We start from the raw sequence: 18,708 nt of genomic DNA, 5'->3' as shown, positions 1-18,708 counted from the left end.
ACCAGATTTTGTGGGGCTGTGGAAGACAGTGACAGGGAGAGGGGTACAGAAGCTTGAAAGTGAGGAATAATGGGGAATGCGTCATCTCCTGATGTTGGTTTGATCATGCATAGATTAATGCAGATTGAGGACCCCCATCTCTCCCACCAATGGGCAGCCTGCCTGCCCTGGTTACTCAGTTGGGTTGGCCAATGTTTATCATCATCTCTGGAGCTGAAATAATGATAAAACATACAATTATATTCTAGGCACTTAAGTGCTCATTTACTAAAGGAATTAGGCAATAATCTTGAGGACAAAATGAACGGTGAGTCACAATAAATGTCAAGAGTTGAAAATGTTATGAAAATGTGAGACCTGAATTTTTGTAAGAAATACCTTCTGAAAGTCCATCAATAGTATTGACCTCATCAAACCTTTTTGATACCTCCTCAAAACAGTGCCTTGGAAATTCACATTTTCATTGTTGGAGTGGATGGAGACTGGTATAGTTTTATGGGAGTCATGGCAGGTAATGCCAGAAACACTGTAGAGGCTACTGAGGCAGAGGCAGCATAGGTAGAAGGCCATTACACCAGTAGGTAAAATCAACTCTGATTCCTGAAGGATAATTGTTATCCCGAAATCTTAACTCTGCTTTTCTGCACAAATGCTATTTAACCAGCTGAGCATTTTCAGCATATTCTATTTTTATTTCAATTTTCAGAATTTGTAGATATTTGCTTTTGTAAGTAAAGAGGGACCTTGGACTATATATCTATAGATCTCAAAGGATAGTGGGGCTTATGGATAAGGTGGTAAAAAGGCATACAGGATCATTTTTTACATTGACTCAGGCATTAAATTATAAAAGAACTGAGGTTATACTAAAGCTTTTTAGAACACTGATTAAACTGCATTTGGAAGGAAAGAATGCTGCTCTCGTCATTGCCTCATGAAAACAATGTCTCGAGTCTGTACAGAGGATTCACGGGTATAATACAATGAATGGAGAATATTTATTATGAGGAAAAATTGGAGTTCTTTACTTTGGAATAATGTACTTGAAGAATCCTGCAAAAGGTAATGATGGAATATTTTTCACTTACCTGGATGAATCACTCCAACAACACCCAAGAAGCTTGATGCCTCTTGGACAAAGCAGCATGGTTGGTTAGCACCATGTCCACAAACATTCACTCCCTCCACACACTTGCTCAGTAGCAACAGTATATATCAAATACAAGATGCTCTACAGAATTCTTCAAGGTTCCTTAGATAGCACCTTCCACACCCATACTATTTAGAAGGACAAGAGCAGTAAAGTAACCTGGCAAGAGTGGCTGAGCCATGCATTATCCTGACTTAGAAATATATCACCATTCCTTGTAAATAAGAATGCTGGAGAGACATTCCCTTTATCCCAATGAGTCCACACCGACCCTTCAAAGAGCATTCCACCTCGACCCTACCCTATCCCTCTAACCATGCATTTCTCATGGCTAATTCACTTAGCCTTATTTCCCTGAACACTATGGGCAATTTAGCATGGCCAATCCAACTAACTTGCACATCTTTGGACTGTGGGAGGAAACCAGAGCACCTGGACGAAACCCATGCAGACACGGAGAGAATGTGCAAACTCTACGCAGGCAGTCATCTGAGGCTGCAATCAAACCCAAGTCTCTGGTGCTGTGAGGCAGCAGTGCTAGCCACTGAGCCACCATGTTGCCTCTCTTGTTCCCAGGCATATGGAGTAGAACTTTCCTTTTCCCCTGGGCATATTTTAAGAGGATCTATACAGAGAAATTGCTAAAGAGTGGTGATGCTATTTATTTGGTCTCTGACATCTCCAAGGATGAGTGGGATAATGACTAGAAGTTGAATTATAGTTCTGGGTTGCAGAGTGAAGTGCTACGTGGGTACCTTTTAAATAAAGGGTACAGAGTTTGAAAGGTCCAGATTAGAGATAGAATCTCCTGTCCTATCATTTCTAAAACTTGGCATTTTATTACTCATGAATAATAAACTCAGAAGAATGAATTTCATACAATAACCCAACCATGAACAGATGACCCTCCCTGCTTTTCCACTCACCTTCACTCCGAGTCTAAAAAGAACAAAAATTCATCCAAAAAATAGTCAAAATTTCTGCTCCAAAGGAACACAGTTGTACAACGAGCTTTTAGAATATATTTAAAAGAGTCTTTACTGCAAAGAGTTGTGGAAGCTGGGTCACTGAGTATATTCACAGCTGAAATGGTAGTTTTTAAATCAGTAAGGGAACAAAGGACCATAGGGAGAGTGTTGAATGTATCTGAATATAGAGTTGAAGATTAAAAGATCTCACTGATTGATGGAGCAGACCCAACAGGTGAAATGGGCTACTTCTGCTCCTACAACCTATGGTCTGTGGCTCTCCTTTTAGGACAGAAATGAGAAGATTATTTTTCTTTCAAGGGTTGTCTGACTTTGAAACTCTGCTTCAGAAGGTGACGGAGGCAGCATCATTGTATATTTTAAAAGTGGAGGTCAATATGATTTTGTTAGGAAACTAAATCAAAGGTTAACAGGAATAGATGGTAATATAAAATTCTAAATATGAACAGATCATTTATGATGTAATTGAATAGCAGGGTAGGGTCAAGGAGCCAAATGGCCTTATTCTACTCCTAAGTTTCATAGATTCATAGATATTTATAGCACAGAGGGTTATCATATCTATTCTGGTCAACAAAGGTCTGACTACACTAATCCCATTTTCCAGTTCTTGGTCAATAATCTTGGAGGCTATGGAATACAAGTGAATTTCTAAAGAGTGCTTAAATGTTACAAGAAGTTCTGCCTCAAACACCCTTTCAGGCAGTGAATTCCAGACTTCTATCACCCTCTGCTTGAAAATGTTTCTCCTCTTAGTCTTTTAACTCTCACTTTAAATCTCTGCCCCCTGGTTTTTACCTCATCTACTAAAGGGAAACATATTTTTCCTGTCTATGCTATCTATGTCCCTCATAGTTCCATAAACTCCAGGTCTCTTGACAAGGAATGTAATTCCAACATATCAGTCTTTACTCAGAGCTCAATCTCTCCAGCCCAGGCAGTACATGGGAAATCTCCTCTGCATTGTCTCCAGTACAATCACATCTTTTCTATAATTGGTTACCAGAACTGCATAGTATCTCCACTTCTAATCAAAACCTGGGTTTCTTTACAGTTCCAGCATAGCCTCTTTTCTCTTGCATTCTCTGCCTCATTTAATAAAGGCAAGTGTCCCATATGCCATATTAACCACCTTTTTTTTAAATACCCTGTTACCTTTGGGGATCTGTGAGTTCATATGTATATTCATAAGACTGACTTACAGATTTGGCATTTCCTTCCAGTATTTCTTCTTCCAGTGGTTCAAGCTTCAAGTCCTGCAGAACAAAGATAGCCATACAAATAAATGGACCCATGAAAAGATATGAATATGTGACAAATGTATACTTCGTCACCTTGGCACCTTGATAACAGGGATTATAAAATCTCATCTCTTGTGATATTGGTACTTAGGTTCCTGAGCAAAGGGCACCTATCTTTGACTTATCTGAGATATATTTGGTTGGTCAAGTACCTTTGTTTCAGTTTGTGGAAGTAGCCAGTCTGTTTGTTGGGAGTGATAGTTAAGAGGATGTGGTCAGGGAGTATTCAGGTCAAAGTGCAGTTGAATGGTCTGGGGTTAGCAGGGTTAGTCGTGTATGCTTTGTGGGGGAGGGGGCTGGAAATGGACAGGTGGTTGACAGATAATCATGTCAAGAATTAGGTCTGATTGGAGACAGTGAGACAGTCAGGAGTTAGTTGGGTCTGTTGGAAGGGGTAAGAGTTAGTCAGGTCAGAGGTAGTGCAGAATTGGGGATATAGTCAGTTAGTTTGATTGTGCAAATGGGGATGTTTGATTTGGGGGTGTGCATTGTGGGGTTACCCAGTGGTTGAACCAAGTTTTAATTTGTCTAATGTCTTCTGGTAAGTCAAACGACTACATCCAAAGCCTATCCTAAGTCAGGATCATTCACAGAGTGCACAAAGGAGCAGGAAAAGTACGCCTCAGAAGTCTAGAAAAAGGCAGAATGGGCTGTGAACACAAGTTCTGGATGATACACAGATTTTCCTGCACTGTTCCTGGTGTCACCCATCTTTATCAAGGTGGGTGACAATAGGGGAAGTTGAAGAAATGGCATCACAGACATCTGTGCCTTCATACTGTATGGTCTCACACCTCACACCACGCATTGTATTGCCCTGCCAGTGGCCATCAAAATCATTGAAATGTGAAACATTCTGCTTCCGCCTCTTCCTGAAACTCAGGGACGGATGTCGGTAACATCTTGCAAATAGTTGCACACAATTGTGCCTCACAGTCACTGATGCTCTCTTTGCCAAAGCTGGGCAGTACATTCATTTCATGACAGAGGAGGTCTGGCAACTTCAGAGGAAAATAGGTTTCACAACCATTGCTGGATTTCCCAGACAAATGTAAGGCTTTATCAACTACACCATGTAGTCCTCAAGACATTCAGCAATTCGCCACACCCATAATTTTCAACTGATCTGTGACCATAACAAAAGCTTCCTTTACCTGTGTGCTCTGCTGGCCTGAGCTCTTTCAAACAAAGCCATGCCCCTTCAATCTTTAAGAACAAGGAGATGGCCATCCACCCCTCTGAGAACCTCAGCCAAAGGCACAAAGTCAGTACAATCAATATCACCTTTACCCTAAGTTAACTTTGAGAAGGCTACCTAGATTCAAAAAATCTGCCTGAACACTCTGGGTGATACTCTCCAAAATGTGCCTCCTAGGATTGCAATTGATCTGTTTTATTGTTAAAAACATGGCCATCCAGTGTAGCGTGGTCTTGTGGATCATAATATTCTAGAAAGAGACAGCTTATTAGAGAAGCAGCAAGTGGGAGAGGAGGAGGAACCAAAGATAGAATGCCCTGAGATGATCCAGTTACATAGATGGTTGTGAATGGAGATTTAAACAGAATGGCAATGCATCAGTTGATTGAGGATCTCCCTCCTCTACCTAACAGCCTTCAATGTTACTCATAGGTCACTGCCACAAAAATCACTGATAGTTCCAGGCTTCTGAGTGTGAGTTCTAGTTCTGCTGAGACATATGAAATACTGAGATGGAGCTGAAAACTCAATGACGGTTTCTTTCCTCCTACAGCAGGAAAAGATCTATGAAAACTAAAATTCATTTGACCTGCCTCCCAATTTTTGTTTCTACAGCTACTAAGCCATCAAACACACTTCCATGTTAACTCAAGTTGCCCCTCAACTCTGTTTCTGGTCTCTGAACCTCTCATCAGGGTGAGACTTTCTCAAGTTCTTTTCAAACCAAATCCTGTTCAAAATATCCTCTAGCATATTTTCTGAGCAAAATTGCAGTGTGATGCCATGTTGTGGTTAAGGGTTCACAGGGAAGTTGTGAAGGTCACAATAGTGGATATACTTCAATGGCTGATCAGCAGCATATTTAGATTTAAAGAAAATTAAAGATGCATTGTTTTCTATACTAAGTTGGTGTAGAAAACAATACAACTTTAATTTTCTTTAAATATATTTATGCAGCTGGTCAGTTATTGATACTACTCAGGGTAGTGGTAGTCTGTAATCGTCCTCTTGTATGAAGTTTAAGGGCTACTGTGACCTTCACAACTCTTATTTGTGTGATTTGATGCAGCATTATGAGTTTAGGTTCTTGATAGACTGGTCAAGGAGAAGAAAACATTAAGGACTGCCTTTGGGTTTAGACTTTTCACTTTACATTACTACCATATACTGCTACATATGACTGCTGGAGATATACTGGCTCCAAATTATAATTACATTAGGCAAACTCTAATCCATCTACTTGTGTTCTTGTCTTTGCATTCTCAGAACTTTATTTCTAGATATAGAGTATTGCAGTTTGTCAGTTCTTTCTATTTTCTTCTAACTCTCTCCACCCTATGGCATTTATACTCATTAAAATGCAGCTCTGTGTCATCCTCACAAGGTTGCTCCAGGGTCTTGAAGTCCTGACAAAATATCCCTTCTCAAGCTTTTTACACCTATCAAAAACATTGATTTATTTAAGTATATATGCAACTGTTTACTACTTAGTACAATTTTCTTTACCGATCCTGTCCTCCCCAGTCTTTGACTTGTTCCATTTATTTTAATATTTAGAACAGGAAAGGCTGTGAGAAAGTATAGAACCACTGGAGGGAGAGTTGGTGATCATGCATTTTCCTCTACTGGTTTCCATCAAATTAGAGATTCAATCGATCTTGCTGAAGGAACTTGTAAGGATGTAACTGCTGGAGTGTAAGAGAACTATGAAACGCTTATACATATTCTGCTCCCTTATTATTGTTTGATTCCGTTGTTGATTTGCTTTGGAAGAATAAAATAGCCCATCCACACATTGTTTTTCTTCATATATAGAATAGTTCCCTTGCCGGAGTGACATCCTCTTCATGTTTCTGTTTCAAAGCATGCAAATATTTGTTTGGTTTTGAATTACTTGATCTGTTGCTTGGTGTGGTCATCTGACTATAGCACATCACTGAGAAGTGACTTCTTTTGCTACAATATTTCACATTATTGGTGAAAGGTTGGACAGTTTTGTCCTTACTGACTTTTGGAATTTTGGACCCCCATCAATGACAAGATACTGCAGTATTAGATTATTTAGGACATTGTTCAGACTGGAAGTCTATCTCGTGTTGTCAGATGGGTTATTAAGCTTTAAGTAGTCAGCATGCTCTGTAGAACATTTTGCCTTAAATGAAATTTTTTCTGCCAAATGTTTCTTGAATGTTTTCTAGACACTGCACCCATTGGTATATGGACTGTTCTTTTAGAGTTAGATTTTCTTTTGATTGAAAAGGTTCAGAGTGTGATTTATCTAATAGGCCCACAACAATTCAGTCATAAACAAACTCTTGTAAATTTGCAGAGCTGCATGGTTCATAAGACCATAAGGTATAGGAGCAGAATTAGGCCATTCATCCCATCAAGTCTGCATCACCACTCCATCATGGCTGATATGTTTCTCCTCCCCATTCTTCTGCCTTCTCCCTGTAACCCTTCATCCAATTACTAATCAATAATCTATCTGCCTCTGTCTAAAGTACAATCAATAACATGGCCTCCACAGCCTTCAGCGGCAATGAATTCCACAGACGTAGAAATTCATCCTGATCTAATTTCTAAAGGATTGTCTCCTCACTGTGTCCTCAGGTCCTAGTGTCCCCTACTGGTGGAAATATCTTTTCAATGCTCACTTTCTTCAGACTTCTCAGCGTAAATTTCAACCAGATCTCCCCCATCATCCTTGTAAACTTGATTGGGTACAGACCCAGAAAGCTCAACTGCTGCTCATATGTCAAGCTCTTCATTCTCAGGGTTATTCTTCTAAACCTCCTCTGGACTCCCTCCAGCACACCCTTCCTTAGATTTGGGGCTTTAAACTAGTAACAATTTTTCAAGTGCTGTCTGACCCAGTGATGCATCCTTCTTCTTGTATTCTAGACCTTTCAAAATAATTTCTAACATTGCTTTTGTCTTCCTAACTGCCAATTGAACCTATATGTTAATCTTTTGTGCTTCAGATTTCCAAAGCCTTTCCCCATTTAGAAAACAATTTATGTCTCTATTCTTCCTACCAAAGTGCATAATCTCACAATCTCCCCTCTTGTTTTCTATCAACCATCTCTATGCCCACTCCCCCAACCTGTCCAAGTCCTTCTGCACCCTCCCACCTCCTCAACACTACATTTTCCTCCACCTATGTGTTATCTGCAAACTGAGCACCAAAGTCTTTAATTCCTTTGTTCAGACCATTAACGTATCAAATGAATAGTTGTGGCCCAAACACTGACATCTGCAGAACTCTACTAGTCATCTGCTGCCATCTTAAATTTGGCATCTTTATCTATATTCTCTGCCTTCTGTCAATCAGCCAATCCTCTATCCATGCCAGTACCTTGACTCTAACACCTTATCTTATTTAGCAGTCTCATGACGGCACATTGTCAAAGCCCTTCTGGAAATCCAAATAGATCTTGTCCACTGGCTTTCCTTTGTCTAAATTGCTCATTACCTTCTCAAAGATTTCTAATACATTTGTTAAAAATAACCTCCCCTTGATGAAGAAGTGCTGGCTTGTCCTGATTTTACCATACACTTCCAAGTATTCTGCAATCTCATCCTTTATAATGGTCTCTTAACATACTACCAAAAACCAAAGGCATGCTAACCAGTCTATAGTTTCCTATCTTCTGTTTCCCTCCTTTCTTAAACAGGAGTGTTACATTAGCCATTTTCCAGCCTCTGAGACCCTCCCTGACTCCACTGATTCCTGAAAGATCATTACCAATGCCTCCACAATCACCTCAGCTATCTTCTTCAGAATTCTGGGGTTGAGCCCATCAAGTCTGGGTGATTTATCCACCTTTAGACCCTTCAGCTTCCCTAGCACCATCTCCTTAATGATGGCCATTACACTCACCTCTGACCCTTGACTCTCTTGAAGTTCTTACACAACAACAGCTAATGATAATATAGCATCTGTGCTAGTGGTACCTGCAGGTTGCAATTTTTAGGAAAATCTGCCACGCTGTATTGAATTGTAAATAGCTAATAAAAGTGAGGCAAACAACTTTGTTGGAATATTAACCTTAACATGTTTTGTTATTGAAATATTGACCAGGTAGCCATTCCTGCAGCATATTTGGGAGTTGCATATCACAGCTCTGAGGTATCCCCAAGATAGAAGACTCTGAGAGGATTGCCTGGAAAACTGAAGATTCTGATGCGCAATTCCCCTTTGAAAGTATCTATTTAAATCAGAGAATTGGAAATATTCTGCTGCAGTTAATAGTTACTCAAGAAAGGTTAGACAGTTAAAAATCTAGTCCAATTCTTAAGAAAGTAATGCCCCACCCAACTGCACTTCCTGCAGACTCCAACCTACTTTCAGTGCTCCATCACTTATCTAGAACCCTGCCTCCATGGAACCCTAATTTCACACTTGTTACATACCTTTCCTCTCATATGAGCTATTGAAGTGGCTGCCTATACTTCTGGGTATTTAAATCACAGAATACAACAACTGCTTCAATGAAAAAGGGGAGTTACTCCACTTCCTCCCAAATATCCTGCACTAAGAAACCTGTTTGACTTAGAACAGAATGGAACAGAAATGCGGAGACATTTCTTCAGCCAGAGAGTGGTGGGCCTGTGGAATTCATTGCCACAGAGTGCAGTGGAGGCCGGGACACTAAATGTCTTCAAGGCAGAGATTGATAGATTCTTGATGTCTCAAGGAATTAAGGGCTACAGGGAGAATGCGGGTAAGTGGAGTTGAAATGCCCATCAGACATGATTGAATGGCGGAGTGGACTTGATGGGCCAAATGGCCTTACTTCCACTCCTATGTCTGATGGTCTTATGGTCTTATGGACTTAAGGCACACTCCTTATTACTGAAGGAGCCATTACTGGAATCTCCTGTCAGAAATATGAAGCTCTTTTGTAATGTGAAAAAGGTAAGAGCTAAGGAGCAACCTGACTGTGATTATCATTCCATGAAAAATCCTGCCCTTTATTTCTAACTTTTACAAGTTCTGACAAAAGATCTTTGACCAAAAATATTAATTGCTGCTTCTCTCTTCACAGATGTTGGTAGGCCTTCTGGAATTTGCAGCACTTTTGTAATTGTTATCAAGGAAACTCAATGGGTTCTGTCAGACCCACTTGGCTCTGGATCTTACTACAGCTTTATTGAAGACTAGCTCAAGTTGAATTCCTGCTATGAGTTAACAGTGAAGATCCATTGACTGGAGCTGTGCCTAGCACTGAAATGAGCATTATGGTTGTTTGAGGTCAATCAGCTGAGATCCAAGACTTGTTCCTCAGGAGTGCCAACCTTTGACTGCTCCATTTGTAATTCCTCAGTCAGGAGAGCAATGCATGCCAACCTAAAGCCTCTCTACCACTTATAGGGCACAAGCCAGGAGTGTGATGGAATATTCTCCATTGGCTGGATAATCAATGCAACAACACTCAAAAAAGTTTGATGCAATCCAGGTAAATAATTCACCTGATCAGCGTTACATTCAAGGAGCGATCTAATAATATGACTTCATATTCTACCTGAGTAATTTTTAAAATACAATTATCTTTATTTTCCAATAACAATATAATTGACATGATTTGCTAAATGCAGTTGTTGTTTGAAGTTAAAATTAAAAAAAATATAGTCTCTATATATTCCATTTGAGGTTTAAGAATCTGATTTTGCTTACTATAAAGTACTTGAATAAACAAACTAACTCCATTATTATCATGAGCTGAAGGAGAAATCAAATCGTCTCATCTCAAAGAAACCTACTGATACATCCTGAAGAATTGAGACTGCACTCACGAGGCTAGTAATCTCCTTTAACTGTCTTTGTAAGAAATACCAAGATGGAGGTTAGCTTTTTCACATAAAATGAGATTCTGAAGCTGAAATTTTAATGTAGGGCATACACTCACAAATAATTTTCATTATATCACTGCCCGATATATAACTTTGCCACAAGTTCACATTGCTACCGAAAATTTCAGATACCAATAAAATGGCAGACAAAAAAATAAATTGACATTTAATTAGTCTATCTGGTTAGCTTTTGGGCTTTCCTAAATGAACAAATTTTAATTAATAAATTTGCATGTTACATAATCATCTAAAATAAATTTATGAAATTTGACATTACTCAATTCACTGGCAAGAAGTTCAAATAGTTGTAAACATTTTTGCAAAAAATTTGAAATTTAAAAATGTTGGGAAAGGTGAACCAAACAATAGTAAATAGAATAAATAATAAGCATGAAAACAATGTGACAGTATGGGAAGAAGTAAATGTTGTATGCCCAGAAAATGCATTGTGTACATAACACACAATTAATCAATTCTTCTCTCTGCTTTCTCACAGAAAAACGATGATAAATATAATTGACAAATGTGATCAGAATTTTGCTTTTCTCTGGCTTTAAAATAATGAGTTGTACATTTGCTGTTTCAAAGTTGCCCAGTCATTAACTGCCGACAGTCTAAGTAAATGCATACCTTTTTTTCCAGGCGGTCAATTAACTTCTGAAGCCGGTTTATCTGGGTCATCCACTGGAAGTCCTCATCTGCATGGATGGCTTCAGGAATCAAAGGAAGAGAAAATGATATGTGCAAATTTAGTAAGCTGTAATCACACAATTTTTCATTTTGGAGATTATAAGACCATAAGACCATTTCTGCTGTTGTTACAATAGCAAAGCTATACAGGCTCATGACCAACATACAATATTGTGGCACTTCTGCTTCGACAAACAGCCTGACTGGACAAGAAAGCAATTTTCTCTCTATCTCTGGGAACTACTCCAGCCTTACATGTCATAATATTGCTGTCAAATATAAGTTTGCCACATGTTCACATTGTTACTGAAAATTTCAGGTACCAATCAAATAGCAGACAAAAAAAGTTTTGTTTTGATATTTAATTAGTTTATCCAGAAAATTATCTATGCTGCTCCTATTTTGGCTTCTGTAACATATTACAATTTCTATCACTCCATTATTGGTGACCAGACCCTCATACTCCAAGCATTTCTGCCTCTTCTTGGTTAAAGAACTTCCCTGACATCGCATTGCCAAGCCTTTGATTGTTGATCCTAATATCTGTTAATGTGTTTCAGCTTGGAGGGGGCAGGGACTTGTGTTATCCTTAGGGGGCCTACAGAGGAGGTCCTCTCCTTTCACAACAAGACATGCAGCCAAGACTGCCCTGCATCCTTCATTGCTCAGCCTTTCCCCAGCACAGTAAAATACTGCTGACAGTAGAGTGACACCCCAAGGGGTTTGTTAACTGGCTACATAAGGCCTGTATTAGCTAAGGATTGGGTGGGCCAGCTGAAGCACCTCATGTACCCTCATAAAATGCTATGCAAGTTGTGATGGGCAGATGGGCAGTGGGAAGGTCTTCCACTGGATTTTACATACTTCTTGATTTCAGATCTGACAGCAGGACTGTGTAAAGCATTAAAATCATGTACTCTAGCTGGGTTGGCAGTAAAGTTGTTGGGAACCAACCAGTCCTAATTCTAACTTCCTCAACTGACCAGAAGGCATTCCAATTGCAATGGTACTCTTTGTTAATATACATTCCAGAAGCCAATATCCATGGCATCAAACTTGTCACGTAGTCTGAATAAAGTCATGACAGTCCTACCAGAACATAGTCAAGAGTGTGGTGCTGGAAAAGCCCTGCAGATCAGGCAGCATCCAATGACCAGGAGAGGGCTACTGTCCCATTAAAGAGAGATACCTGGTGGTGATTTAAATGTGGGTCACCACATCTCAGATGAGGTGAGAGATTTAAAGGAGCATCCTTCATGGTAACTTCAGCTGGTGCAGGATTTGAAACCATTCTGTTGTGTTCCTCTGCACTGTAAACGAGCTAACTGACCCCAGTGGTGGACCAAACAGGAAATGAAGTGATTTTGCTGCTCAGTCAATCCAATAAGACAATGGCTTACGCTAGAGAAAACCTAAAGTGGAAATTTTAAATCAATGTGTTGAATTTTTTTTAGTCTAGGGGTTACGTTTTGGCAGTTTTATGGAGGGTTTCCCATCATGGCTCATAGTGATTTTTCTCAAAGAAGTTTCTGCTACCGAACCCATTGATTATGCATTTAGACTGTACAGCACACCCTTCTCAGTCAATCATGTGGCAGAAGAGGTGAAAGTGCTCATCACTACCTGGACTTTAATAATACCATAAGATGTAGGAACAGAAGTATGACGTTTGCCCATCATATCTGCTCCACCATTCAATACGTTCATGGCTAATCTAATAATCCTGAACTCTACTTTTCTACCTTTTCCCCATAACCTTAGACTGCTCTCTTGCTTTTTGTTTTATTCAAAGAAGTCCCACTGCCTATTTTATGTTAGTTGCTAATTTACCTTGACAGTTTATTTTGTCCTCTTTTTTTGTTTGCTTATCTGTTGCTGGTTATTACTAATTCTCTGGCTTACTACTAATATTTTGCCATCTTGTATGTATTTTTTCTTTCAGATTGATACTACCCTTAACATCTTTTTTTGATTATAGCTGGTTAACTGTCATCCTAGAATAACTTGCTACCAGCTGACTTTCCATTTGTACACAGCCCTCAGCCCTTGCTCGTCTGCAAACAACACTTTAACAATTGCTCAAACATGCAGGGCTGTAAATGGTCCTGCCAATGAGTCAAGTGTTATTTACTTTTAAAAATTTCAGCAATATTTGTATTTAAAACAATCCTTTTCCCATTTCTGTCTATGATAAAAAATCCAGAGAAATAAAAAGACATGCCCTTTATATACGAACAAAGTAACTCCAGTAACTTTCTATTACGGCCTGTCCTTGTGAAACATCATGCACCCTGAATATTCAGTTCTCATAATGAATGTAAGGTATGTGATTTTTATCTATTTAAATAATTTATTTGTGGGTTGGTATTTTGGACTACTGGAACTTTATTGTTTTTGTCTATATGTATAAGGAGATTTTATACTTATCAGTCTTTCTGAAGCAGTGATTTTAAAATCAGCATGTGCGAGAGACCAATTCCTAGAATGATAATACAATATCCTTTGTATTAGAAGAGGTTTATCATTAAAGAGAGGTAATACTGAAAAGCATTAGCTAACCTCCAGCTAGAAATATCTGGAATTGATATTTTTTTCTTTGCACAGATGAAAAAGCCCATTATATTCACCTGTCACATGTAATAACCCTTGGCAGCTGAAGTAACAGCAGCCAGGTCAGTATCCTGTCACCAAGTCACCCTTAATTTACTTGTGCACAATATACTGGTTGTGGTCAGCTAGCTCAGAGTCAGTGCCCTGAATGGAGGAAATTCTAATCTCCTGGTTATATTGGTCAGCCAGGGCAATCAACAAGCTCAACAGTTAACAAGGTCAACTTGGTTCCAATCACTATATCCCTCCCTGCTTAAATCCCGAGATGTAGGCTTGATCTTTGTCTTGTAGCTTTTCCTGCGATGTTTTTGCCCCAAGTCTGGTTCCTCTGAAGTGGACTCTGACAAGGATGGTGTGTACCAGACCATAGCCATATCCCATGTTTGGAGAGTTTCCTCCTATCCTTCCAGCAGTATTGGTATAGAGGCAGCAGCCATCTCAGACTCTGAGGTTTGCTCAACACCAGACGGATGAGGAGAACCTACAATTTCCGACAGGCCTCTGGCTGTTCTGAGGGATCAGGTACAGCCGGTGGAGTATCTGCTAGTCGGAGGTGGCTCAAGGCATCTGTATTAGCCACTTGATTTCCTGGATGGTATTCTAACTTGTATTTGTATCCGCTGAAAATAAGGGCCCAACCCTGAATTTTACAGGAACCTATGGGTGACACCATCTTGTGTCTCTTTAGTAGCCCTACTAAGGGTTTGTGATATGTTATGATGATAAAATCCTGTCTGTAAAGGTACTGGTGGAACTTCCTCACAGTAAAGATGACTGCCAAACCTTCCTTCTCTATCTGAACATGTTTATATTCAGCATCAACCAAATTCTGGGAAGCATACACTATCAGGCGTTCCTTTCCATTGGGCCACCAGTGAGTCAACCTGACCCCGATACCGTATGGGAAGGCATCGCATGTGAGCACAATCTCTCGCTTCAAGCTGTAGTGGGCCAACACAGTAAATGATCTGCTTTTTCACTTCCCTAAAGGCTGCTTCTTGGCTATGTGACCTTTTCCAAGGCTGACCCTTTTTCAAAAGCAGGTGTAAGGGTGCCAAAATGGAGGCCAGGTTATGTATGAATTTTCCATAATAATTCACTAACCCAAGGAAAGACGTAACCTCCTGTACAGATGCGGAAACAGGGGCTCCTTTGATTACCCTCACTTTCTCTTCCAATGGGTATAACTTGGTTTTGTTGACTATAACCCAGGTAAGTCACTTGGGCTGTCTGGAACACACATTTTTCCCTTCTAAGGCATATGCCTGCCTGGGAGAAACGTTTAAACACTATGTCCAGTGCTCCTAGTGCTCTTTAATGGTATTTCTTATCAGTACATCATCCAGATAAAAGGCAACCTGGGGCAGCCCCTTCAAAATGTTCTCCATGGTCCTTTGATGATACCCCAAATGGCAATCTTGTAGATTGATATAACCCCATATGGGTATTAATTGCAGCATATTTCTGGGACTCTTCATCTTGTCAAAATTGCAGGTCGGCATGGCTCAGTGTCAGTGTTGTAAAGGATCGAGCCCCCACCAACTTTATGCACAAGTCCTCCATGTGAGGGATCAGACATTTATCCAGCTGCAAGAAGTGGTTTACCATTTGCTTAAATTCCCCACAAAGGTGTAGTGAGCCGTCAGCCTTCACAATCGGTACAACTGGTGCTGCCCGTTCTGCAAAACGCACTAGTTTGATGATTCCTTCGCTCTCCAGCCTGATTTCCACCTCTACATTTCCCTGCAAGGCAAATGGCACCCGACCATGTAAAGTGGCTTTGGTTTCTTTGATAGATCCAAGCCCTTCCTGACATAGTCCTGAAATTCCCAAAAATCGCTGTTCTCCCGGTTATTTCACTAGGACTTCAGAGACAGCCAACTAATCGAGAAGTGTCAAGCCAATCCAGGTGAATCCTTCCAAACAAATTCTGCCTCAAAAGGCTTAGACCCAAGCATTTTACTACCATCAGTGGTAACTGAACCATCTGCTTCTCATCGGAGACCAGAATAAATTTGGTACCTGTAATCTGCATCGGTTCTCCAGTGTGTGTTCTCAGTCTGGCTGAGGTTTTGTGCAAACTTAAAGGTTAGAGTCCTGAGAAAATTGTGTTAAAAACCAATTCTGCAATCACAGATACGGCTGTTCCAGTTGTGATCTCCATGGGAACTGGACGACCATTTAACTGAACATTAATTGTAATCAGTTTTGATTTGGATGTGACTAAGCAAATTAATTGTTCTAACCCATATGTAGGGGGACTTTCCACGGTGTGCACTCTCCTAGGTACTGACCTATGAATTTTCTTACTCAAGTCAGGGCTTGCAGGATTCCTCTGCTGTCATCAGTCCGCGTGCTGGCAGCAACTACAATGTCTTGCTGGCCCACATCCTGAAGAACTTTTTACTCACTTGGCTGAAGTTTGGCTTTGTGTGGGGTTCTGCTGTGGGCTGGATTCGGGAATCCCTGCTCAGGAAACACCCTGCTTGTGGCTTTGGGATTGCCTGCACTCAAGTGGTGTTCCCCAAGATCAGTTGGAGAGGTGAGGGAGTCCATTCCCATTGGGATGGCCTGTAGCTCCCACTTGCAAGTATGGTTCCACTTGCCACATTTCTTAATGATAAAGCCAGTTGTAGTTGCTGTTTGAAGTGCAGTTGGGTTTCAGCTAGTAGGCGCTTCTGTAAAGTTTCATCATTAATCCCACATACCAAGTGGTCTCTCAGCATCTCATTCGGTGTTAATCCAAAATCACATGTCTCAGCCAGTCATTTCAACCCCGTCAAAAATCCCAATACGGATTTTTCCAGTTCTCTAACCGCCGAATAAAACTTATAGCATCTCAGAATTAGAGGAGGTTTGGGGTCGTAATATTCCTTAACCAGCTCCATCAACCCTTAGAAGATTTTAATGTCTGGCTCCTCTGGGAAAGTTAAGCCCTTTATAACCGAAATTGCTGCAGGTCTGCAAGCAGTCAGAAAGATTATTCTTTGTTTTTCATCTGCCCCACTGTTATTTTCCCAGACAAAATATTGCATTCTTTTCACATACTGAGCCCATGCTTTTCACATACTGCAGTCTTCAAAAGCAGGATCAAATGAGTCAAGCTTCCCAAATAAAGGCATGATGCCAGAACTGCTTACCCAGAATGACTGTAGTAAGAGAACATTCTTCAGGTACACCCTGCTATCTTTCGTCGTCATTGAAGTAACTACATCATGGCTGGGATTCAGTCACCAAGTCACCCTTTATTTATGTGTGAGCAGTAGATTGGTTGTGACCACATAGCTCAGAGTCAGATGCCTGAACTGAAGAGTTTATAATTTCTTGGTTATACTTTTGTGAGGTGATTCTAATCTCCTGTTTTATTTTGTACACAGGCTGGAGCCAGCCAGCTGGGATTCAGTCCCCAACTAAGGAGATTCTAATTTTTTTTGGAAGGCAAACATCTCCTGAGCCAAGGGAACTTTTTTCTTCCTCCTCACAACAGTACACTGGCTGTGTGGCCAGCCAGCTCAGAGTCAGTCCTCAACTGAGCAGATTCTAATCTCTTGGTTATTTCTTTTTGTACACTGGTTGCAGCCAGCCAGCTGGGATTCAGTCCTCAACTGAGATTCTAATCTCCTGGTTATATATTTTTTAAGTTTGCAAAATGTAGTTTTATTTTGAAATAATCTCCTGGTTATATTGGTCAGTCAGAGCTTTCCTGATTGACCCAGGTTAACAACCCCAATCAACGACCTCATAGTCAATTAGGGCAATCTGTTCCCAATCACTACAGCAGCAAAGCCCTGTCGCTTTTATGCCTTGCAGGTACCAGTGGCATGTCCACTGTCTGAGCAGGCAGAGGGTTTCACTGCAACCATATCTTCTCCAGTACCTTTGAGGAAGGAGCCATAGATCCCTGCCTCCTGTACCCTTCAACAGCTCAGATACTGTCACCTTAGCGTGTATTTTAGCTAGATTAGAGTCTGGAGCACCTGCTCCTTAGCACTTCACCACCACCTCTCTGCAGCTGATTGGCATCAGTGAGGACTACTCCCCTAACACTTTGAAACATGGCTGTTTGCTTGAGGCACAAGCAGTGTGTTTGCCACATATGTAGCAGTACATGTTGTAGGCGTGAGATTGATATGGCAATGTGTCCTTCCTCTTGATAACTAACTGCTAACAACCATGACAAATCACCTGGCTTCATGTCAGCACTGGGCAGCAAGACAATACAGCAATACTATCAATTTTTAATCTATATCTGAATGGGGAAAGGTGCAAAAAGGCAAGACCAGACAGGGATACTGCAAGCATCCAGGTAGGTGCAAGCAAGGAGCCCTGAGATGCAGCCTTCTCCAATCTATGGGCTTGCTGCTTGCGTGCTTAAAATATCCTTGTAGCAGCATTTCAAAGAAAAAAGATAATTTCTTATTACTGATAAACACAGATTTAATTGGCACTTCCTTCACATATAGAGGAGGAAAATGTCATCCTCTAACATATTTTATGTCCAACAACATGATATACACAAGTAATTTAAAAACATATTCATAATATTAGAAACAATCTGTATTGCCATTTTTGGAACGGCTTATAATACTAATATTAGCATCAATGTTATATTACTTTCACTGTTATAAATACATGCTTAACGATTAAACTACAAATTAATAAACATATAAAGAAATTTGTAATATAATTTGGAAGGAAAGCTTTATCATGCCAACTTAAAAAGAAAACTTTGAGATTGGCAATACAGTACCTGAGTTCAAGGTGCTGAAATTGGTATTGTTTGGAGACAGACTATTAGTTCTCTGAAGCCTTCGAATGGACCGTTTGCCTGACCAATTAATTGACAAGATCTCTGGTTTCACTGGACCTTGCCTATAATAACAGATAGCAGTTAGTTTTTCTGTTGATGTTGTC

The 18,708-nt window shown here is 40.2% G+C and overlaps 1 protein-coding gene across 1 annotated transcript in view; it reads right to left on the bottom strand.

Moving 5' to 3' along the window:
* The window catches only part of necab1 (N-terminal EF-hand calcium binding protein 1), a 174,641-nt gene that overhangs the window by 14,301 nt on the left and 141,632 nt on the right, over window positions 1–18,708 (bottom strand). Inside the window, exons 8-10 of the mRNA XM_060824039.1 lie at window positions 18,545–18,666; window positions 11,125–11,204; window positions 3,342–3,395 (exon numbers count right to left, since the gene is read on the bottom strand). Of these exons, the coding sequence (XP_060680022.1) occupies window positions 3,342–3,395; window positions 11,125–11,204; window positions 18,545–18,666 (256 nt within the window). The remainder of the gene's footprint in view (window positions 1–3,341; window positions 3,396–11,124; window positions 11,205–18,544; window positions 18,667–18,708) is intronic.

This window comes from Hemiscyllium ocellatum, chromosome 4, assembly GCF_020745735.1.
Source record: "Hemiscyllium ocellatum isolate sHemOce1 chromosome 4, sHemOce1.pat.X.cur, whole genome shotgun sequence".
In the NCBI taxonomy this organism is placed as follows: Eukaryota; Metazoa; Chordata; class Chondrichthyes; order Orectolobiformes; family Hemiscylliidae; genus Hemiscyllium; species Hemiscyllium ocellatum.
This window is presented reverse-complemented; position numbering and strand designations above follow the sequence as displayed.